Source organism: Hypanus sabinus, chromosome 18, assembly GCF_030144855.1.
Source record: "Hypanus sabinus isolate sHypSab1 chromosome 18, sHypSab1.hap1, whole genome shotgun sequence".
Lineage (NCBI taxonomy): Eukaryota > Metazoa > Chordata > Chondrichthyes > Myliobatiformes > Dasyatidae > Hypanus > Hypanus sabinus.
In genome coordinates, this window is record NC_082723.1 from 36,492,284 (window position 1) to 36,518,151 (window position 25,868).

The window sequence follows — 25,868 nt, forward strand, 5'->3', positions numbered from 1 at the left end:
TTACCCGCCTATATATAAAAAATTAAGGAAGATGTAACAAGATGCAACTTAATTTTTTTTTTAGTCTCAGTTCAAGGATTGAATCCACTAAAGTGAATATATTGCCCAGACTATTATATCTCTTTCAGACCCTACCAATAGAGATTAACCAAATTCAGATCAATGAATTGAACAAAATGATATCAAGATATATATGGGAAGGTAAAAGGCATAGAGTTCATCTCAAAACTTTGGAATTAGCCGAGGAAAAGGGGGGATGGGGCCTACCTTCTCTTAGAGATTATTATTTTGCAGTACAGTTGAGAGCTGTGATATGCTGGTGCAACCCATCATATGAAGTTCAATAGAAAAATATTGAAGAGAGGATACTTTCCATCCCCATACAGGCAATTTTGGCTGATAACAATAAAGTTACATAAATGCAATTGATAACCCATGGGTGAAATGGACTCTTAAAATATAGAAAACTATTATTAAAGAATATAAACTGGAGGGAGATATTGCAATTCTTAAATGGTGTGCATATGACTCAGATTTTATGCTGAATAAACTGGATGCGAGATTTAAGGACTGGACAGCTAAAGGAATAACAGTTCTTTGCAATATAATGCAGGAAGGAACACTGTTCAGTTTTGAAATGCTTAAAGAGAAGCACTTATTAGAAAAACAAAACTTTTATCAGTATTTGCAGATGCAACAGTATGTTAATAGGAGGGTTAAAAATGTAACCAAGGCAAGTACATGTTTGATAGAGCTATTTAGAAAAGCATATAATTCAGATAATGGTAGCAGAATCATTTCAAGTGTGTATAAGGGTTTGTCAAATCTTAAAACACGTTTGACTTCATACATTTAAACAAAATGGGAGAAGGAAAGAGGGATAATTATATCTGAGGAAGAATGGACAATAATATGGAGATATCAATGGAAGGGTACCAGTCACAGAAATGGAGGGAGTTCGGATGGAAAAACTTGATATTTTATTACACCCTCTCAGAAATATCATTATGATAGTAACCTCCCTGTTAGCTGGAGAAATTGTGGAAATCAAAATGCAAACCATTATCATATTTTCTGGGATTGCCCCATTATCAAAGACTATTGGAGTGGGATACGTAATGCCCTACAAGATATTTTTAAATGTGAAATACCCTTAGAAAGTAAGACCATATATTTTGGGTATATAGCTCAAGAATGGTTGAAAAGAGATAAATATTTAATGAATATACTGCTGGTGGCTGGTAAAAAGACTCTTACCAGGAAATGGTTATCACAGGAGAGCCCAACTTTAAATGTAGGGATGGAAATTACAATGGACATTTACAAAATGGAGAAGATAACAGCATCTGTTAATCATATATTGGAACAATTTGATTCAAACTGGGAAAAATGGTTTAACTGCATAACACCTCATAGGCCTGATCTTATTCTCACAAATCAATGAATATGTTGTAAAAAAAAATCACTCCTTACTTATAGTTTTCTTCTTTTGGTTGTTCTTTCTTTCCTCTCTTCTCTATAAGTGTGTACCTCAGATAAATATTATGTGGAGATTTGTGGCAAATATGAATATATGATATATATGTACAGTATCTGAAATACATATTATGGAAATGTTTGTTTGATGAACTTCAGTAAAAATAATTACAAAAAAAAGAAAAATGGCATATGATTTGCACATAACAAGGCCACACAACGGCAAAGGGAAACACCTCAAATGATACTGCAGGTATTAATTGGTTGGTAGGAGGAACTTCAGAAATTGTCCCCAGCCAATGTTAGTTCCTATTGCCTTGACACATTATTATCTCAAAAACTTATGTATTCTAATTTAAAATGAAATATAAGGGAATTACTGATTTCATTTTACTTTCATCATTTACTTTTGGTTAATGACATTTTGACTGTGATGCTTTGGGAGGGAAGTTTACCTTTTTCACCACACAGCCGGTACGTACAGACCATGTGAGATCCTTGGTGATGCGTATGCTAAGGAACTTAAAGCTGTTCACCCTCACAGCCCCAGATCATTGATGTCAATAGGGGTTAGCCTGTCTCCATTCCTCCTGTAGTCCACAATCAGCTCCTTTGTTTTTGTGACATTGAGGGAGAGGTTGTTTTCTTGACAGGGTGATGACTTCTTCTCTGTAGGCTGCCTCATTATTATTTGAGATTAGGCCAATCAGTGTGGCATTGTCAGCAAAGTTAATTAGCAGATTGGAGCTGTGGGTGGCAATGCAGTCCTGTGTTCACAGAGAGAATAGCCATTGTACTTTGCTTGAATTTGTTATCTTACACAGGAACATTTCAACTTCAGGAATGAGGTACATACATTTTATAATTTTCCATACTGAGAGATGAAGTATCTCCACATAACGCTGTTTTCTGTCTGCTCTGAGACTTTAGGGTGCCAGTCACATTGTAAATACATGTGCGATCTTGAAACCAATCAACATGATTCAACATATTCACCTATTAAAGTTACCAGTACATCTCAAGGTCACATCTAATTATGTACCAGGTATGCTGTTGAGCGATGGCAGATATTTAATAAATATTTTATGATGCTGAGTGTATTTCCCATCATATTTTTTGTTTGAGAAATGTTTAAATTGGAATGGGATGAAGTTTGTGACAGACGGCTGTTGACCTGAATTGCAATTGGCTTCAGACCTATACAAACTAGAAGTGGAAGGTATCATGCTGTACTCAATTCATTGCTCTGTTGCGTAGAATTTTCAATTATAACTAGTGAATTACCTCACCAAGGCTTAAGCTGTGCCTAAGAATGTCATGTTTGAAATGGCATATAAATTGTGACTCAGTGGATAATTCTCTAGTGATTACATAAGAAGGTTGTGCGATCAATACACACTTCAAAAGCTTAAGTGGTTAGTATCTTTCCACCTTTCTCCTGTATTTCTCTGATCCATTCTCTCTTGTGTATGTACTTAAGTAGCACTTCAACATAGCAAACCTCCTGAAGGTGCTTCTCATAAACATTTTAAGACATTAATCAAGGAAGGTGTACCCAAAAACAGACTAAGAGAGGATTTGTAAGGAGGGTTTTAAAGGGTGTGATGGAAATAATAATTATGTTGCTAGATAGACTTAACTAAATTCAATCAGTATGTTTATTGGTGCAGAATGATAAATAAGCCTAAAGCTGAAACAGCATGTCTGAAAATGTACTTACTTGTTCTATCTCTGCAGGTAAGAACACAAAGACATTGTCTTTCCATTTTAAGATTTTCCAGAGCCCTAACGTGCTGAATGCTACAAACCCTCTGGGTGTAATAAACCTGACAGCCAAATGAACATTTGACTATATTCTCTGCTTTTATAACTATAATTCTGACATTAATCAATACTGCCTTGACTTCTGAATTAAATCTGCAAATCGCTCCTGTGAGAAAGCATTCTATATTCTGAAAGCATTAGGAAGGCTGTATTTCCAAAGACTGTACTCTGCATAAAACCCTCTGAATACTCACCTATACATATACTATATAATGCCTTCAAGGGAAACTAAAGGAACACAAGGGAAAAATTAATAGAATGAAATACAGACAACATGGGAGGCAATTTTGACTAAGTTGGGCTTTCATCTCCTGTGTATTTTCTAGCCTCCCAAAGGGAATGATCCAACCATTAGCTTGGTAATACTAGGAGAAGCCTGAAACATGGTGTTGCAATGATAGCAGAAGTGTGAAGGACACTGCAACTATGGCTCAGTTTCTCATTCGAGAGACTGCAGATGCTGGAATCTGGAGAAACATACAAAGTGCTGTTGAAACAGTGGGTCAGGCAACACCTTCAGGTTGAGACCCTTCATCTGGGCTCTGGTTTGCTGCCTGACCTCCCGAGTTCCACCAGCTTTTTCTGTGTTAACCCATTCTTGTTGCTCTTTTACTATATAAAAGATACTATCCGACTAAAATTGACTGTGTGGCTGTATTTCCATGCTATCTGCTTCTGAGACCTGGACCTTGACTATATCTGGTATCTCAAGGCACTGGAAAAATAACATCAATACTGTCTTCGCAAAATCTTTCCAACACAGATTCCACCGCCGCCCCCCCCCCCCGCCATAAGGAGACCATCTCTAGTAAAGAAAAGAAAGATTCAAGAGTGTTCTCAGTCTCCTTGTAAAGTCCAGGGGATGTCTGAGCTATAACCAGTAAAGTGGAGCAGAAGTAAAAAAACGGTATTGTGCCAACAATGAAAACACTCTGCCTGAGGTGAAAGGAGTGATGATTACCCAGCAATCTGCAATATTAGGCACGCTCTGTCCCATCGTGCAAGTCTGCAATTCTTACATTGGCCTCATTCACCACCTCACAGCAGAAAGAACCGGAGTGTAAGCAAGTTAGCCCCTTTCCCCAGAGTATTTGCCAACTTCTACTAGATGGACATAACCATGAATTCAGCCATCAAGTTTACAATGGGCTTTTAATATTAAAAATTCCAAATCACGTGTCTACCGAAGCAGATAGGTACAAATACAACGGTCACTTGCACTAAACGTGGACCATAGCGGCGGCACGTTCCTGCTGCCGAAATTCGAGGACAAGCAGTACGTTGCGCCTTTAGCGCAAATGACTAAGAGCAAATTTCGACTCCAAAAGTTTTACATAGGTAATGTGGTAGAAGCTGCAGAGAATTTGTGAAAATAATCTCTAAGTCACGCTAGAAACATTTTAAAAAATGAAATCATATTCCAGGGGCACACAAGTTGCTCCTCTGAAATGTCCCGGTAAGTCTTTCGGTGTCAATATACATAATGATCCTAAAGCCATGTTATTCTCGGCGAACTCCCCGTCCCGCCACCACATTGTAGGGGCTTCAGAGAAAGGTCAGTAAATGCTGCCCTTGTCAGAAAATCCTCATCCCGAGATTTTAAACGAATGCTTGTTGTGAAGTAATCATTTCAAACTGCTGAGAACATCGAGCACCCTGATTTAATAATTAACCTTGCAGCAAAGCGGTGTGTACTATATATAATCTTGCAGAATGGCGTGAACGTATACATGGTACAGCACTTGTTTAATTCCGTCTCTGACATGCAGTTTATGCGGATTAGGAATGTACCTACTTTTTAAAAATTCTGAATAACTGTACTAATAAGGAGATAAGGTTTTGCTCTTAGATCGAGGAATCTGCTGTGCCGTGGGTTGGTTGGGACTGGATAAGCACGGAAGCAGTAGCTAAGTACCTGCAGACGTGAAGCAGGAAGGATCGGGTGACAGTTGACGTGACTGGGGTCTGTTCCAACAACCCCTTCTCCCCGATACTTTCATCCCAGATTCACACTGGAGGTTGTAGCTCTCAGCAAGGAGCTGCTGATCGCGCCCTGTGTCAGTTTCCACACCCACCCACACAACAACCTTTCTTAATACCTGCTGATGAAATGAGCCGGTGAGAGGAGCGCAAGGTTTTGCCGTGCAACGCTGGGATTAATTGCACCGAAAGGCAAGAAAGTGGAAAATTTATGTTGGATTTTGATCTCCGGATGCTATCTTCACAAACTAAAAAAAAACTCTGCTTCTCCACTCAGAAAAAAAAAGCACGGTGCAATGAGACTGTTAGATCCCCGAGTGTATTAAAACCATTCTAAACGTCCCTCTTTATGCATCTTTCTCACCGTCTCTGTATATTCCTCATTTTTTTCTGCCTCTATACGTACATATCTATCTCTATCCCTCTTATCCCTTTCTTTCTCTATTCCATCACCCCTCCCCCTCACCAACTGCCAACTCTCTGACTCGATCTCCCCCTTGCTACCTCGATCGTTCTTCTTAGCAGTTAAAACGGCTCTGAGTCTGGAATGGGAAACAACGCAAGGGTCTTGAAGAATTAAAAACAAAGCCCCGGGTGACTCCGGTATGGTGAACGACAGGTGGAAAGATACTGATGGGGGTCAACAAGACGGCCCAAAGCAAAATACCCAGGTAATTTTTTTTTCCGTTCACAAGTCACAAGAAAGTGTAAGAGAGCACAGCGAAGGTTAAAATAATCGTTCGGACCCCCTCGAAGCGTGTTGTGAGACTGAATGAATGTATTGTTTTACCTGTGTGAAAACATAAAAAGAACAGGTGTAATTTCTCAAAAAGGGATTGCTGGGTTGTAAGACACAATAAATTACATTACGCGCGTGCTGCTGAAAGTGGGGCAAAATTAACATTGCTCAAAATGCAAGTGAGAATGAAACTGCTATGGTGGCTTGTCCGTTGTGAAGAATCACCCTTTGTTAGTAGCTTCTCCGCTTTATACCACGTTGGATTACAGAAAAAGCAGAGGCTAGATAATACCGGATTCCTTTTGCACCTTCTTCTTGAAACGTTAAACGGGTTAGCGACTCTTATTTATGCATCTCTTATCTAGGTTGTATTGCATTTTTCCCCATTCACTGGAGGCTGGCTTTATCTCTGCTTTATCGAGTAGCAGATTATATTCCAAAATTTTAACTGTGTAACCCAGGCACCAGCGGTCTGCTGAAGGGCGCTGTGGTTTGTTGAGATCTGCAAGACTTATTTATTAAAGATCTTGACAGAACTCCCAGGTGAAAGGAGATTTAATTGCACCAGAGTCAGGGGAAAGATTGCATAAAACCCTGCAAAGGCTAAAAAATATATTAGAAAAAGACAACAGCTTAGAGAAGGGAAGTTGACATTGAGACTCTAAAGATTGATTGCCGTTTCTATTTAATGCATTCACCAACATCCTACATATTACTGGATCTAACAACACAGGATGAGATCTTTAGGTCCACAGTACAGGTCCCCACTCTGCTGATCCACTTGATCTGCCCATGTTTTCCCCAAATTTCTTGAAATGTTTCCCTCCTTTGAATTTTTATTACTTACATGCCTGTGTTGGTATTTCTGCAATTTATTTTACAGCTTAATTGGTTCTTGACAGATCTACTGTTAACTTGAGTGATTAAAGAATATCAATGTAATTTTATTTCACACTAATATTTACACTAATAACACTTTATCTACACTAATATTAACCAGCGGCAGCCATTCATGTCAATACCAACCATTTTACCAGTAACATTAATACTAATTATTCCCTTTTAATTTTTAAATTGTTCAATTCTCTCACTTTCACATGATTCCACAGTGCACACCACTGGGTTATTGAATTAATCTCGTTTTTTAAAACTATTTATTTCTGCTATGTAACTTTCCACATCTTGTAGCATTTCTTTATGCCAGACTCATCAAGTCATTCTTTTCCCATTACTGTACTATTCAATAACACCCTGAGTGGCCACTTTATTAGGTATAGGAGTGGAACCTGGTGTGGTTTTCTGCCGCTGCCGCCCAACCACTTTGAGATTCAATGTGTTGTGCATACAGAGATGCTCTTCTGCACACCACTGTTGTAACATGTGGTTCTTTGAGTCACTGTCACTTTCTTGTCAGCATGAACTAGTCTGGCCATTTTCCTCTGAACTCTCTCATTAATAAGGCACTGGCGCCTACAGAACTGCCACTCCCTGGATGTTGTTCTGCTTTTTGCACTTCCTCTGTAAACTCTAGACACCACTGTGCATGAAAATCCCAGGAGATCAGCATTTTCTGAGATACTTAAACCACCCCATCTGGCACCAACAATCATTCCATGGTTAAAGTCACTTAGACCATATTTCTTTCCCATTCTGATATTTGGTCTGAACAACCCTTGTCCATGGTTTTATGCATTGAATTCTGCCACAGGATTGGTTAATCAGATATTTGCATTAACGAGCAGGTGTACAGTTATACCTAATTAAGTGGCCAGAGTGTATCTGAGCTACTTTTGCTCTTCTCAAAAGAACATCAGAAGTTGGATGACTCCATTTGGATGTGCTCAATCATTCAATTGGAAGTGCTTTTAACAACACCTCCCTGAATTAGTTCAATAACCCTTAAAATCCTTAACGAACTAAGTTCTTTCACTGACTCCCAGTGCACAATGTGTGAAAATTTGCCTTCTGACAGCACCCCCTGAGAAAGGATTTGTTCTAATTTTCAGGTCATGCCCCTCTCTCTATTCTATACTTTGCTCACGAGAGGAAATAGCTTCTATATAACCCATCAAATCGTCTAATCACCTTAAGCACCATAATTAGATTTTAGTCAACCCTAATCTCCCAAACCTGAGGCATTGGAAGACTTGTCTAAGTAATTTGTTTTAATCCGATATTCCCTACAACTGCCCATTTTTAATTGTTTCCTCTGCAATTTACAGTCTGGTTTGGTTGATACAGGAGCAGGATGCATACGATTGCTCAATGTTTGCTGCTCGTTAACAACAACGAATCTAATTCAACAGCCAAAAATATTTGCCTCGCCTGCAGATTTTAAATCCTTTGTTCTCACTGCTTACAAAATCAATCAATAACATTTTCCATCTTTGTAATTCAGACGGGATTTTAACAACAGAATGTATGGATGTGAAGTTCCAGCAGACAAATCCTCAAACACACAAGAAGAACGTCAGGATCAAGCGAGCCTGGAATTTATATAGGGGCAGGATCATGAAGAGTTACTGGCAATGCACACCATATAGTAGAAAAGATTAAAAAAAAGACAAAGATGATGCAGCACGTCATGGATTATTCTCACTTTTATAAAGATCTGGATAATCAGTATCCTGCAGATACTGCAGCTCAAATATGGTTGCCTTGAAGCTTTCAAGAATTAAAGATTAATCTCCAGGCCACCACTGTGAACAAAAATGTAGGAGGAAAATCAGTAGAGTGTTAAAAATGCATTACTTTTGTTGGTAGCCTTTGAATACATCTGAATATAGAAAGATTAGAAATGAAAGAGAGAAGACCAAATAGGCAGGGTGAATGGCACCTAGAAGGTGAGACAATATGATCTCCAGGAATATCCCGCTGAACAGAGGAATCCCTGAGCCTGCTAACATGTAATTGCACTGGAAACAGTCATGCTGTGGAAAATGGTGACTCAAATGTTGCTCTACACGTTTGTCTTGGCACCAAAAGACTGTAATAATCCTACTTGTGAAGGTCACATAAACAGCAAAAGGTAGATGGAATCTCCTGTCCTGATCACAGAGTGTTTGTGATCAGTCTAATTCAACAGCAGGTGTCAAACAGTGAGAGGAGTAACAGCAATAGTCAAGAATGATCAGGAGACAATGAAGCTGAGAGTGAGTGTGACTCCAAGCTCTGTTGGCAAATCACAAGATAAATTTGAGATTGTGTTTGAGATAGCTGGCAGTCAATTGAGTCAAACAATGATATTGGAGAGTTGGCCTTTTAAACAGTATGCTTTTATTCTGTCAGGAAGCCCCAGTCCTTGCAATACTCACCTCCACATGAATGATATTTTTCCATCACATAGAAATTTGCCTAATTGGTCCAGCATATTTTTAAAATCACTTTCACGATCCAGGCATTGTCCATCCTTAATTGTCCTGAGAAGATAGTGGAGAGATGCCCTCATAAACTGTGGTACTCCTTGTCGAGGAGATACTCCTACAGTGCTATTGGTTAAGAAGTCCCAGGATTTAGTCACAGCAACAATGGAAGAACACCAATATTTGTCCAAATCATGACAACAGAGAGAAATCTCCAGGTGTTATTGTTTCCATGTGTCTACTCTCCTGGTCCTTGGATGGTAGACGTCATCTGGAGTACTGTCAGAGAGGTCCATGTGAGTAAATACAATGCATTTTGTAGATGGTAGACTCTGTAGCCAATGTGTGTAAGTGATGGCGGGAATGATAGTTTAAGTGGTTGATGGGGTATCATTCAAGTAGGCTGTTTTTTTCCTGTGTAGTGTGAATTTTCTGCACTCATCAAGTAAATTGAAGAGTATTCCATTATATTCCTGACTTGTCCCTTGTAGATGGGGAAAAGGCTTATTGCTGTCTGGAGATGAGTCATTCATTTTGGGATATTTAGCCTTTGGACTTGCATTTGTAACCATTGCATTTATGTGGTTGGTCCATTTGATCAATGGTAACCTTCACATTGTTGATGGCGAGAGACTTGGTGTCGGTAATGTTAGTGAATGCTAAGCTAGGTGTTTAAGCTATTTCTCATTGTAGCTAATCACTGCCCTGCAACTTTTGAAGTGCAAGTGTTATTCGACACTTACCATGTTGTCTGGATCTTGCTGCATGTAGACGTGGACAGCTCTGTTTGTTGAGGAGCTGCAAAAGAAATCGAACACTATGTATTTATCAACACATTTCTCTACCTCTGCACTTTTGAAGTAAAGAAGTTACACACAAGCTTTCTCCCATCCTATCTCATCACAGAATTAGAATATCCTCTAGACTAGTGTTTCCAAACCTTTTGTGGGTTTCCTCCCACTTGGCTCGCAGACCACATCCCCAGTGCCCCCTCACCTTTCCACCATCACATAAAAACTATAAAGAATTTTGATCTACTAATAAACAGTGAAAGAAAATAGGAACTGCAAATTCAAAGCAGTGACAAATAATAATTGCAAAAATTATTCAAATCTATTTAAACCTACTAATAAAATTATTTCTTTATTTAATTAAGTCAAACAATTTTCATCATCAGTTTTAGAACATACATTAGTACAATTATTCACTACTTCATTGCTTTTTCATCTTTCAGTAAAATAGATGTACTTGGTGCAGTGATACCAGCTTCTGAACATCAGGCTAAATGTCACTCAGAAGCAGTCTCAGATCCCCACGTTCAGTAATTTGCAGTCTGTTTCACTGCTTTGAAAGAAGTTGGGTGACTGCACTGAAACTGTGCTGCACTAAATATGATGTTGGAAAGATAATAAAAAATATCTTGACCTTTTCCCCATGGTGCAGGATCGTGCTTAGAGATTTCTTACTGCAACCAAAAGTTTTGATATGATTTTTTGAACCTCGGCTTCACCTCAAAGGCATTTTGTAGCAAGATCAGTTCTTCTCCCATCCTTCCTATTAATTCCTCATTATAAATGTTTAGGAATGAATTTATTACCCAATCTGGAATTTGGATTGAGAGAAGATCCTGAAATCTCTCTGAAATGTCTTTATGGAGCTCACCCAGGTGGGCACAGTATACTTGAAGATTATCATCTGACATTCTTTCTTTCTCTTCCAACTCAAAGAGGCTGAGAAATAGGAAATGATGGCCAATGTTGAACTTAAATAGAATTAATTTGGACCAAAATATGGAGATGACTGATTTGACTTTGATAAGATTTCCTTGCAATTGAAGAATGATTTCATTAAACTTTGCAAATAATTCTGACAAGTAAACAATGTCATGCCTAATATTATTGAGTTGATTACTGAATGAAGCATCTGACTCTTCAAAGAATTTTATCACAGTTTAAAAAGTGCATACAAGTGCCTCTGGCAGTTTCCTTTTGAGAACTATCTGATCTCTGTGTGCAACAACAAGTGTCCAAACTGTTCATCATTCTTAATAGCTCTTGAAATAGTAGAAAATTGAGAGCACGGGATTTGATTTTATTTACCACTATGATAACAATATTTAATGATTTGTGCAGTTGGTCACTTGGGATTTTTGTGATAAGACTTTGTTTTCTCAAGAAAGTAATAACTCCACAGTGGTGTCACGTCATTGATGGTGCCCCATCTGTTGCACGAGCAAGAATGTTGGTGAGTGAAATGTCTTTCTCTTTGAAAACAACCCCAAACTGGTTTCTCAACAGCCCAAATTATTGACTCCCCTTCATATCTGTTTCTAGTCCCCTTGCAAATAACAACTCTTGAGCCATGCTTTCATCTTTTATGAAGCAAACGTAACAAAGCAAAGATTTGTTGCCTGGGAAAGTTGACTCCTCCACTTCAGACCAAATTCTGTTGTCCTAAGTATGCTCCATAATGTGCCATCCACATTCTGATATTTCAACTATTCATCTCTGAACAGAGTTGTAACTAAGTGGGATCACTTTAATTATTTGGTCTGGTAATTCATGCAAAATGAGCAATATTATATGAAGCCCGCAAACCATTACTGTTTTGTTGTGAACATGTTTTCTGTTTCTGGAAGTTTCTCAAAATGACTGAAAGTAAGCCAAGTTCTTGTTTATCAGAGTTTATTCTCTTCAAATATTCAAGAAGCCTGGATGGTTTCATTGCTTCATTTGAAAAACTTTTTCACGCAACAGATATATTGGCTGCTGTTGGTTGCTTGGTGCTGGTGCAAATCTATATTATCTGCACTTCTTTTTCATTTAGTCTGTTCTGCTGTTTTCATTATGGTCAATCATCTATTGTTACCTCAACCACTATGATCAATAAAGGGGAAAGTTATAACATTATAATAGTTCAGGCAAAACCTGGCTCTGCCGTAAGTACATAAAATGAGGCAGCAATATCTCGGTTGGGTCATGGGCTAAAGAAAAGCGGTCAGGGTCATTCAAAAGGGCAGATTCTGAACTTTACCTCATTGAACACCATGCCCTAATTCAGAGGAATTCCATCACTGTGTATTACTGTATGGAAATAACACAATTTCTTCATGATATGCCAAATACAGATTTCTCATGACATGCCAAACACAAAAGTGTCACATTGCTTTTCAACAACTATAATGTGAAGTCTAAGAGAACAGTGGGTTAGCAAGATATCAGGTGATTGTGTGATCATTGTAAACTACTACTGAGGATCAAGTGCTTATAATAAATAATTAATTTCTTGAATTAAGCCTATAATCCCTTAGCCAACCCTCCCCCATTGCCCCTTTACCTTTATCGGCCACTTAGAAACTTCCACTGTCCTTGGGAGGGGTGTGATATCACTCACTTTGGGAACCACTGCTCTAGGCTTTTCTCTCTCAACTATTTTGTCCATCCTTACTTTCAATGCTGTCACCTGAATCAAGAAGTTATGGATTCAACTCTCATGCCATTCAACGCAAGGAGGTGCAACCTTTCAGATAAGTCACTTAACCAAGGTCATATCCAGCCACTCAAGAAAGGATCTTATGACCAACTTTTCAAAGATGATTGGGAGAATCCTGCCTTGTGTTACATCCCTCGATCAGCATCATTAGAACAGGTTTTCTATTCATTCTCATGCTACCCTTTGTAAAAAATTGCTGGACCTAAAATCTCCGCTTTGTTTACAACAGTGATTCAACTTTAAAGGTACATTATTGGCTGTAAAATACATGCTGAAGTTGTGAAATGTAATGTGTAAATTTAGGCTACGTGTGATTTGCAGTAGTTCTTATTAAGCAATTCCACTTTGTTTCCAAAGAACAGATGTTTGCAACAAGACACAGGGACTTTGGATATGATTCTGAATAATCTGCCAGGTTCTATCTCATTAAATTCAACTGTAAACCAAGATCAAAACAGAATAAAGTTGACAGAATAAATCCTTAAAACAAGAAATTCTGCAGATGCTGGAAATCCAGAATAATACTCAATATGTTGAAGGAACTCAGCAGCTCAGGCAGCATCTATGAAAATGGAAAAAGAGTCAATGTTTCAGGCCATGTTTATCAGGAGTACTTTCAGGAATAAATTCTTACACTGCCTTTGACTTATACAGCACTGTGTAAATTCTAAATTCTTTAAGTGTTTCTGATTGCCTTCAATCAAATAGCAAAGTTTATATTAAAATAGACATATCTCACTCAATCCACTTTGGGTTCCACAAACAGGGTCTGATTTTTTAATGTGAGCTTCTCATTTTTAACATCACTTCAAATCTGAATTCTTTGGCTGTTCATCACACACCCATCTCACACAACTCAAACTTGCATATTTATCCTTTCTCACACTCCATCACTTCTGCTGTGCCTTCTCCTCATGCCACTAGTACTTCTTAACCAAACCACATTTCCTAGATCAATTTTTGTTGGCTTTGTGGAACAGTCCATGTTCCAAGTCTAAATGAGTATCCATCCCCCTCTTTTCCTTCACTACATCAGCGACTGCATTGGCGCTGCCTCCAGCACGCATGCTGAGCTCGTCAACTTCATTAACTTTGCCTCCAACTTTCACCCTGCCCTCAAATTTACCAGGTTCATTTCCGACACCTCACTCCCCTTTCTTGATCTTTCTGTCTCCATCTCTGGAGACAGCTTATCTACTGATATCTACTATAAGCCTACAGACTCTCACAGCTACCTGGACTGTTCCTCTTCCCACCCTGTCTCTTGCAAAAATGCTATCCCCTTCTCACAATTCCTCCGACTCCGCCACATCTGCTCTCAGGACGAGGCTTTTCATTCCAGAACGAAGGTGATGTCTTCCTTTTTTAAACAAAGGGGTTTCCCTTCTTCCACCATCAACTCTGCTCTCAAATGCATCTCTCCCATTTCCCGCACATCTGCCCTCACCCCATCCGCCCGCCACCCCACTTGGGATAGGGTTCCCCTTGTCCTCACCTACCACCCCACCAGCCTCCAGGTCCAACATATAATTCTCCGTAACTTCCGCCACCTTTCAGATGAAATGTTAATTTTATGTCCAGTGTGCACTTTCGAGTGGTTATTTTGGTCAAAAGGCATGATTGCAAACAGACATTCCTGCTGTACTCACAATAATTTATGTCTCACCTAAAATTAGTGAAACAGATGAACTGGTCATTATCACATATGGAAACTTGCTGTGTACAAAGTGCCTAACATGTAACAGATGATAAATGGGGATGGGATTAACTTGGTGTGAACAGTCACACTAGTTGTCAGTGTTAGAGCTGTATCAATAAGTTCCTGAGAGCACGAGGCTTCTGGACAGGGGTGCAGTGCTAATTTTTTAGGTGCTGGAGCTGACAAAATGCTTGCCATTTCCTATATCCTCTCTATATACATGTCACACCCAATTTGTGTACCTGCTTATTTCATGTACTGGACAACTTCCTTGCCCCATTCATGTAATGAGCAGGTACACAAATTGGCTGTCTCCCTCTCTCTCTCTCTCTCTCTCTCACACACACACACACCCTTCTTATAATGTCAAGAACTAAACCAAGATGAAAGAAATATATGAATTCTACAGCTCCACAGAAATATAGAGATAGTTAAGACATTAACAAGATTATAGCCTATGACTACATTTCAGTGTATAACTGGTACAATAAAACATATAATACTTAATTTAATAATATGACAAAATATTGCATGGTTGCACTCACTAATTATCATAAAATATAATTATCAAACAAGTAAAAGATGATAATCATGTATTTTACCAATTTAGAAGTAATTACCTACTTACCAAATGCCACCAATGAGAAGTTTCACAATAATTTCCACAAAGGGTCAGGCGTTCGGGGATCTGAAGCATCTCTTGTCCTGGTGTCATCTTCTGATCTGTGGTACCACAGTCATGATGTGACATATGACTCAGGATTCCACTGAACTAGAGGCGGCCCATGTAGTTTAACAAACATAAGTGTTGATACATACTTTATGAGAATTCTTGAGAGTGTTGTTGTTATTAACAAGTTCATGTGATCGAATCGTCTCTCACACTCAGCAGTACTAATAAAAATAATTTGTGAACAGCTCACTAATGGGCATAAATCTTGGGGGATGCAGCGTCCATGATCCTCCACATTATCTCTGAAGGCATTTCTTACAGAGGAAGAAGAAAGCTTAAACCTCTAACAGAGAGATGATATTGCAGCTTCTCCATAATTAGGCGGTATTTCAGCAGGCCAGTTATCTTTATCAAGGACACACATTTCATTTAGCAGGGATTTATACATACTTTGAGGTTTAGAAGTTTGAGAACCTTTCAAGGATGTTGCTGTGAACATACGGTGCTGAGGTATAAGACTAGTAAGAAACTATAGATAATTAATGGAGACAATTTTGTTGTTGCTTGTTAAGGTAATTTCTCCAAACTTCCCCTTTTCAACAGCCTCTTGAGCTTCTGGAGTTTTTGTAGCAGGTTGCTCTTTCAGTCCATGCAGTGATCTTATGCTCCGTTGGATCCGTTTGTTTGCATAAACAATCGTAGTAGTGCATTTCTGTAAACAAAACAATCGTAGTAGTGCATTTCTGTAAACACTCTGACAGTAAACCAGGTTCATGCAACGTGTCATACATTAGAGCTAAGTCCAATAGAAACTGTTCTGAAGAGAGTCTTTTCATCAGACCTTCATAGGTTTTTCTGTCACTTCCAGATCTTGTTTCATCCTTCAGTGCTTTTTCAAAATGAAAACACACTGCTTCATAATTTTGCCACACTGCTGAAACTGTTCGAAACGAGCTAGCTACCCACCTGGTGCTCAGAGCACGGCCTATTTTGCAAATTTGTTGTTCTAGTTGAGAGGCACATTCAGACAGTTCTTTTTGATTTAGACGTGATCTTCTGTAAACAGAGTACAATTTGTCCATAAGTGATTGAAAATGAGTTATTCCATTAACTCCTCTCACCGACTCACCTACTGCAAGTTCTAATCTGTGATTAAGACAGTGCAAATTATCACATCAGGGTAATGTTCCTTGAGAATTGTAGCAACACCAGATTTGACACCAAGCATTACGCTCGCCCCATCACCAGCAAATGCTACAAGGTTCTGTTTCAAGTAAGAGTCATCAAACTCATGGTTATTGAGATAGTTGCAGCTTTCTGATCAGGCAGTTCAATTAGATCTAAAAACATAAAATGGGGATCACCTTCCTTATCACTTTCACATTTCAAATAAACTATTACGGTGGTCTTAATGCTCAGGCTTGTTGATTCATCAATGAGAACAGAAAATTTGCCATTTATCTGCTTGATATGCTGGCAAATTTTCTTTTTCATATTAATGGCTATGTGATTAATTATCTCTGTAGCACTAGTGCGGGAATGCAGTCCAATTCCAATGTTAATACCATTATTTTTGAAGTTCCAATAAGCCAAACTGATCAGCGTATGGACTGTCATTCTGTGCTAAATAATATGCAGAATGAAAAATTAAACAAGTTGCCTTTAGAAGCAAAGCATTCATAGGGTCACATAATTTTCCAAGAGCATCTTCACTAGCTGTATTTTCAACACTTAGAGCAGCAGTGTGAGCTTTTCATAGTTTGTGATCAACAATTTTTTTTGAGAGACTTCAAGTGTGTACTTTGATCGGCTCCATAATAGGATACTTGGTACATCTACCATACCGATTCACCCATGATCTTTAAGTTCTTGAGGTTGTAGCGCATTATATAGCTAGCCAGCCATCCCTCACCAGCCTTAAACCCCTTCCTCTCACTCTCCTCAACCCCCTCACAGTAGTGCTCATAGAGGTTAAGTGTTTTTTCATGCATAATTTTGCCATCAACAGGGATTTGCTTCTGTGACATGTCCTCTAGCCACACACTTAATGCTTTCTCAGCCTTTGCAAGCACTTTAACACGAACCAGAGAGACCATTTTTGCCGTTGTAGGGGCAGCACTAACACTTCCACGAATTTCAGCTTCTTTCTGCTTTATAGTGCGAATGCTTTATTCGTTCTTACTGACCTTACGGCCCACTTCAGCAAGTGACATGCCACTTTCCAAAAGATCTAAGACTTTCATTTCCTTGGTGAACAATGCTCAAACGAGTGCTGGAGAGAGACTGAGGTTCTGTGAAATGGCTGGAGGCTACAGCAGGGTACGCTGGGACAACAGGTTGAGCAAGGAGGAATTTCACAAATACCTAAATTAAAAACAGTCACAGCTCCAGGATTTCACCAAAAACGATCAAATATCCTAATATTAGTGGTACTTACGCCACCAGCCACCACCCCCTCTTCCCAACCCCCGCTTCCATAAAATTCCCTCTTTAATATGTGGCCGCTTGTTTATTTTTTCTGCTTGTTAAATTCCCTGCTTGTTTATTTTGACTCTTTTTGACAGAGTTACCAGAGCGGCTCTCCGGTGAGCTCCAGCAGCACTGCACCCCTGCTTCTGAATGAAAAAAGTGAATATTCGTATTAGTAAAGCGGCTTGCAATAATTTAGGATATACCAAATTAAATTAAGAGGGCTACTTGCATGGGGAATGTTTGCATTCCCTCAAGTACAGCATTCTATAGGGAGCTTGAAATGATTAACGATGGTGTAGATGGACTGAAATCATAATTCCTGATAGGAAAGTTCACAACAAGTGAATTTAAAAATAAAGATAGAGCTCGACCATTCAGGGGCAGCATCAGAAGGTATTTCAAACAAAAGGTATTGGAAGTGGATAAATCTCTTCATGTGAAATTGTTGACGTTGGGTGGTCCATTGAAAATAATAGAAAAACATGATTTTTTATGCGTACTTCAGTTATGGAACTGAAGCAGATCAATGGAATTGGGGCACTGAACAGCCATGGTCTAAATGAATGGCAAATATGTTTGAGGGGCAGAACTGTTTCTTTCTGGCCCTTTGTTCCAAGGGTTCAATAATGATCCTGTTTTCCATACAAGTCCCAGCAACCTGAAACTCCTAATGTACTGAAACCTCTCCTTTTTGCAGAAGCTGAGCTGTGGCTACATACTCTGTATGGTCCTGCTCTTCCTGGCTGTGTTACTGGCCATGGCAGTAACAGGAACTCTCCTCTTCCTCAACCATTACCACCAGGCCACGGGCACACCACCTCTCATCAGCACCAACCAGGACAAGACGCAAGCCCTGGTTACCATTGACCAGGCTGACAGGTCAAGGATCAACATCTTTGTCGACCCTAACTGCCCGGATTACAAGAGTGACCTGGACCATTTGGAAAGCCTCCAGTCATCTGTTCTCACTGCTGTGTCCAGTCGTGGAGAGCAGATGGGGGCGAGTGAGGGGCAGGACATGGCGATGCTGGTCACAGTTGCTGATCAAGTATCCAGGCTCTCATCCCAGCTGAGAAAGGAATATGAGGCCTTGAAACAAGGCCAAGGCAGCTTGAGACAAGAACTCAATTCACACCAGTCAGAGCAAGGCAGGTTAATTGAGGTAAGTCAATGAAATCAACACCATTCATAGACTCAGAAGCTCATTTCACAGTTCACCTTAAAGCCTGTCAGGTCAGGCTTAACACAATGACATTGCTACCCACTTTCTATGTCCATTGGCATAGCTGTTCTCCGCAACATTAAGAGCACAGAATATCCCTTAATCATTTATATCACTTAACTATAAAGAGATTGAAAAATCTGGAATTGTGATCCTTTCAGCAGGTAAATTTGAAGAATGATTTTAAGTCAGAATAATTTGATAGAATAAATGAGAAAACTGCCAAAACAGTTAGAGGAAAAATAACCAGAGGGAAAATGCAGAGAATGCAGTTTTGCAGTCTGCTGTTATGACCTAGAAAGCTCTCCTTGAAAGAGTGGTAAAGCTAGACTTAACAAGGCATTTCAAAACAGAATTGAACAAATATTTGAAGTGGAAAAAAATGTAGGGATGCAGGAAAAGTGACTAGGGGAGAGCTAGAAGATGGATAAAGCCCAAACAACTACTTTCAAACCCACAACTTTCTCCAATCATTTCTATTATTTTCCACTGTGGGCTCTGTTTACATAGTGCCATGTTTTCACTGCAGTAACAAGGGGTCAAATTCAAATCAGAATCAGGTTAATATGACCAAATAATTGGAAATGATAGCAGCTTCATTGCTGGAACATTACTCATAGTCATAGGATCACACTTGATAAATAGTTCTGTTGGCAGAGAATTTGTTGCCCATTTTGTAGTCAGTTCAGCTTTCTTTCCTGTTGAAGGCAATGGTGTCTCAGTGGCTTAGCCCTCTTACTTTTGATTCAGAAGGTATACTGCAGAGACTTGAGCACAAATTCAGGCTGTCAAGATGTGTGTGTATATATGTTTTCACACATGTATATATGTGTGTGTGTGTGCATGTGATAGTGCACTACAGCAGTCTTTTTCTGTAGGTACTCATTCAGAGCAGTTAGATTTTGATATCCAGGATTTTGATCCAGGATTTTACCTGGCTGGTGGCAGAGTGGCATCAGCGCTGGACTTTGGGGCGAGAGGTCCCGAGTTTGAATCCGGCCAGCTCCTTTGCACCCTCGCCATCTGTGCCTGGGTTTAATTTAGTTGTAAGTTGACCTTGTACCTGGAGAGTGATGGGCTCCGCCAGTTTTCAGATGCCCGAGACACACCGTAAGATGAGCAATCACCAAAAAAGATCGGTGTCAGGACAGCGACACGACAACTCCACCAGGAGTTAAGGGTGCACACACAATTTTGATCCAATTATGGTTTCCATTAAAATTTCGCATGGTGGGACCCCAATGGCATCCCATCTGTTGTTAACCTTGTTTCCCTGGGGTGGTAAGTTTTAGGTATGGAAGATGTTGTAGAAAAGAAAAACTTTGGCAATTCTTTACGTTGTCTACAAACTTGTAGATGGGACACACCACACAAACAGGATATGTTGAACATGAAGAACGTGAATATTTAGGGGATGGACAAGAAGACAACTTCGTCTTGAATGCCTTTGAGCTTCGTGAGTGTGTAGACGTTTTGGCATCATATTCTTGACTTTAAATGGTGGAAAGATTTTGGGAATTCACAAGTGACATAAAGCAGGAAACCAGTGCCCAACTTGTTCTCGTAAGCATTTGTTTCTGTGGTTGCTCAGTTCAAATTTCCATTAATTGTCCTCCTCAGGATGGCAATGGTGAACTTATTCATCTTCTGAGGAGGTACAGTGCAATTCAACACCATGCAATAATCAAAAAGAACACCACTGTTTTCATCAATATTGCACCAACAGAGGATGCTGTTGGCATGAGGGAAGTTTTCTGTAGAATTACAGATATCCTGATACCCTTGGGTCTCCAGTACTTATAAATGCAGCAAAAGCTATTAATTATGATAAAAATAGAGATGTGGGATGGTGAGGAGTAATAGTGTTCTATGACTGGTGTTAGAAAATAGGGCCTGTCAGAGAGTGAGGAGTGCCATTAGTGTCAGGATATTCCAAGACTCCTTTAGGAATACAGCCAACAAGTGTTGTCAATATCTAAATCGTTTTATTGTACTATTTCTCTTCCCCATAGCTGCTCTCAGAGAGTCAGGTTAACTTGGTTAAAGTCGTAGGGTCAATGAGTGATGCATTGGATTCTCTCCAGAGAGAACAAGGAGCCTTAAAACCCCATGTGAAGGCGAATCTAGTGAAAGGACCAACCAAACATCGCCCCAAGCATTGCCCAAGTGGTAAGTATGATTAATGTCCTCACCTTTATTTGTGCTGGTACCCCGATCATTCTGCCTTATCTGTTAATCATTCCACCCTACTTTTGTGCAACTCTTCCAATCCATGTTTCTCCAAATCTGACAGAAAGAGAGAAAGGAATTAATAAATCAGCACATTAACTGTCTTTCCATTGACCCATTCATAATCTTGTGATATTGCAAAGCATCTTACTTCAAAACAGCTGCAGTCATTGTTGCATGATTAAAACCTGTGGCATCCAAATTATTCCCATCAAGAAACCATGAGCAACAATGTGGTGATAATCAAATAGCTATTTTAATGAAATTAAGTGATGAATATTAACCATAACTTGAGAAAAGCTTGGTTTTAAAATAATGCCATGGGATCTTTCAAATGCGCTAAAGGTGGATACACTGTTGGTTATCTGTTTCATAGTACATCTCTTCTCCAGTATTAGCATAGTAAGCATTAACCTGCTTCAGATGAATGAGCAGGTCATTCAGCTCCCTTGTACCTGTTTCAGCGTTCAATAAAATTATGGCTAGTCCTTTACATCAGCAGTATTTTCCTAGATAATTTTCACATTCTTTGATTCCCATAATATCCAAAAAATTATCTTAATCCTGAGGACTAGCTTCCACGTTCCATTTGGTTAGTGAATTTCAAAGTTTCATCACCTTTTGAGTAAAGAAATTACTATTCCTCTTTCCAAAAAACAAAACCCTTGCTTTGAGACTGTGACTTCTGAAGAGGAAACATCAATTCTACACATATCCTACCAAGCCACTTAACAATTTTGTATGCTTCAGTGAGTTCATTTCTCATTCTTCTAAACTCCAGAGAGTGCAGGCTCAGTTTGCTTAATCTCTGTGTTACGACAACCATATCTTTCCAGTAATCGGTCTATAACAATGATTCACATACAAGTTCACCTGTCATTCCGAACCTTACATTTCTTCACCCCTGTCTTTCTAGCTTTTCTATCGAAGTGGTTAACATTATAATTTTCCACATTATTTTCAGTTAGCCTGTCTATATCTCATGAAGACTCCCTGCATCCTTACAGTACACACAATCAACTAATTTTATAACATCAGCAAATTTGAGTGTGTTATACTTGATACTCTACTTCAAATCATATATATCGCGAGCATTTGGTCCAGCACTGACTCATGTGGCAACCTACTAGTTACAGCCTTCCAACCCCAAAAATAACCTGTTTATTCTTACCCTCTGATTTCTCTCTATTAACCAATCCTCAGTCCTTACCACCATATAACATCCAATATACACTGTATCATGAGCTCTAGTTAACATGTGGAACCTTGTTGCATGGATTGGAAGATATAAAATGTATCCCCACAATTTAACAAGAGGGAGAAAGTCATCAAAAATAGGGGGAAATGCTGTAAATTATTATTTCGGGAGGCAATATGGACATAAAAGAGAAATCATATGTGACAAATCCATTGAATTTTTAAATATTTTTTGTCCATCAACCTTAGATAAGCAAAAGCAACATTTGAATGTATAGATCACAATGAATATAGTAAAAATGAAACAAAGATGATACTGTGCCATGTAAGTTGTTATAAAGGCAGGTATTCTACATACTTGGTCAAAATGGTAGATATTTAGAAGCTTTTAAAAGAAGACAAAGATTTAGGAAGGTAATTTCAGGTTATCTGAAAGCATGGTCAAGAGGAAAGAACCAAAGGAAAATGAGAGCAACACACACAAAATGCTGGAGTAACTCAGCAGGTCAGGCAGCATCTATGAACTGGAATAAATGGTTGATGTTCTGGGCCAAGGCTGTCAATCAGGACTGGAAAGGAAGGGGAATGAAGCCAGAATAAGAAGGTGAGGGGAACAGAAGGAGTACAAGCTGGCAGGTGGACAGTGAAACCAGGTAAAGGGGAAGGTAGGGGTGGATGGGGGAGGATGAATGAAGTGAGAAGCTGGCAGGTGATAGGTGGAAAAGATGAAGGGCTGAAGAAGAAGGAATCTGATAGGAGACGATAGTAACCATGGAAAAATGGGAAGGAGGAAGGTCACCAGAGGGAGATGATGGGTAGCTGAGGAGAAGAGAATGGGTAAGAGAGGAGAGGGAGAATTAGAATGAAAAAGAAAACAGGGAGAAGAGGGAGAAATTACCAGAAGGAGAAGTTGATGTTCATGCCATAAGGTTGGAGGCTATCCAGATGGAATATGAGGTATTACTCCTGCAACCTGAGGAATGGATGGTGAGCATGTGTGAGAGAGAATAAGTTTTGTTGGTAAAGAGAAGTAAAAGAGGGAGAATGGGAGCCAGCACAGACATGAAGAGCTAATGACCACTTTCTGTGTGATCATATATACAAGGTTAAGTCTGACATAAAAGAAAGGATTAGAATTGATTAGGAATAATTTGGTTTGTTCTTCTCTGGATTTTAAATTGCCATTGAAAGCACTGCATTTACATTTCAGAAACATCCTATTCATGCAGTGCAGTGTGGATGATTTGTGAGGAGCAGGAGTATTCCCTTTTAAAGGTGATAATTGCAGAAATGTATTTTAAGCAAAAAGTGTCTCAGAATCTGTATTTAAAGCCAAAGTCTGGAGCCATCTGTCTTCATTTATAACAAGGCAGTTCATAATCTTAACTACTTTCAGTGCACTCAAAGTTCTTCAACATACTTCAGGTACAGTGGGAGGGAGGAGGTGGGGTGGGAGAGATGACCTCTGTGTCAGTGAGTAGTGGGTTGAACCCCATTCAGAGATCCAAATACACTATCCAGGCAGACACTCGCAGAACATTATATACTCTGAGACAACATTTTTACTGTACGTCAACTTGAATTAGTTCTGACATGTAGAGTTAGGGAATAAGTCGCAAAATTGATATCAAGCTGGGTACAAAATCGAAAAACAGTGTGGAACTTAAAAGTAATAACTCCCATGATAGAAGTGTTCTTTCACAGGGATAGGCTGCCTTTTACAAATCTAACTTGTATTCAGAAACATCAATAATTTCCAATGGCAGAAAGTTAGAGGTGTGGTGAGTACTGAGGAGAGCGACAACAAATACATGAAGATAAGTCAGTCTTTGAGTTGAGAAATGAGCTTCAATATAAGTTCAGGTGAAGTCAAGACACGGAAGCCATGTCTTGCTCAGATATTAATGTGGATGTGGGTTAAGGTACAGTGTGTTTACAGGATAAATTTCACTAAAAGGATGCAGACTTGGCCATCGAAAGAAACAAGCAACACGTTAAAATTTATTTCTCAAGAAACAGAATTGAAAAGCAGATAAATTATATGGAAACTCATTGAGGTTATTCTTGGAGTATTATATAACAGTTCCGGTATACGTGTTATAAAAGTCATATAGGGACACTGGAGATGGATAAAACTAACTACTAGAATGTTATCAGAACTCAAAGAATTCACTTAATGAAAGAAGTGACAGGGTCCTTTTCCTCTTGAGAAGAGACTGTTGGGAATTTTCATGTTTAACAGCATAGATGTAAAGAAAATATTTCAGTTGCAAACAGTACCTGACTAGGGTCCACAAGATACTAACTAATGCTGCAGGGAATTCACAAGGAACTTCTTTCTCCAGAGAGCAGTGTGAATGTGAAACTAGGTATCACAAGGGTTGGCTTAGGCAAGATTCAGCTAAAAAAGCACAAGGGAGAAAATATAGCTTTTTATTAAAGGGATTAGATGAGGAGGGGTGATAGGAAGTCTATAAATGCCTGAAACAGCAGTTTCTATGCTATTGCTGTTTTATAATGTTTTGTAAAGCACTAACAAATCAGATTATTCAGTAATCTCTGTACCTCTGTTCCAGCTGCCAAAAGCGGAACTCCCTGGTGGCCAAACACTTTAATTCCGATTCACATTCCCATATGTTGGTCTATGGCCTCCTCTTGTGTCAAGATGAGGCCACCTTCAGGGTGGAGGAGCAACACCTTATACTCCATCTGGGTAGCCTCCAACCTGCCATGAATATTGATGTCTCCTTCTGGTAAAAATATTTTTTACTCCCCTCTCTCCTCTTCTTCTATTCCCACTCTGGCCTCTTACCTCTTCTCACCTGCCTATCACCTCCCCCAGGGTCCCTTCCTCTTTCCCTTATGGTCCATTCTCCTCTCCTATCAGATTCCTTCCTCTCCAGCCCTTTACCTTTCCTACCCACCTGGCTTCACCTATCACCTTCTAGCTATCCTCCCCCACTTATTTTTTAATTCTGGCGTCTTCCCCCTTACTCTCCAGTGCTGAAAATGTATCTCGGCCTGAAATGTCAGCTGTTATTCATTTCCATAGATGCTGCCTGACCTATTGAGTTCCTCTAACATTTTGTGTGTGTTGCTTTGGATTTCCAGCGTATGCGTATGCAGACTTTCTCATGTTTATTATTCAGTAATCATCAGAATGATCAAAATGCCTGCCATTTTTTTTTACATCAACACAGTAACATCTTCTGTATATCTTGAGGCTGTGAAAGATTCTTCACAAGTGAAAGTTCTTTCTTCCATCTCTTTGTTTGTTAATAATCATTGTCATTGTAAGATTGGTAGGGCAATATGGAGTATTGAGGGACCTTGATATATGAGTCCAAGGATCACTGCAGGTGGCAGTACAGAGAGAGAAAGTGTGAAGAAAGCATAAGGGACACTTTCCTTCACTAGCTGTACCATAGAATTTAAGAACCAAGAGGTTATGGTAGAGGTTTACAATGCACGATTCAGGCCATAAATGGAGTGCCTTGCACATT

At 39.3% G+C, this 25,868-nt stretch overlaps 1 protein-coding gene across 1 annotated transcript in view; it reads left to right on the forward strand.

The window, feature by feature from the left end:
* Nucleotides 1-4,481: 4,481 nt before the first annotated feature.
* The window catches only part of LOC132407489 (fibrinogen C domain-containing protein 1-like), a 40,226-nt gene continuing 18,839 nt past the window's right edge, over nt 4,482-25,868 (forward strand). Inside the window, exons 1-3 of the mRNA XM_059994104.1 lie at nt 4,482-5,951; nt 18,415-18,879; nt 20,952-21,108. Of these exons, the coding sequence (XP_059850087.1) occupies nt 5,886-5,951; nt 18,415-18,879; nt 20,952-21,108 (688 nt within the window). The 5' untranslated portion in view covers nt 4,482-5,885. The remainder of the gene's footprint in view (nt 5,952-18,414; nt 18,880-20,951; nt 21,109-25,868) is intronic.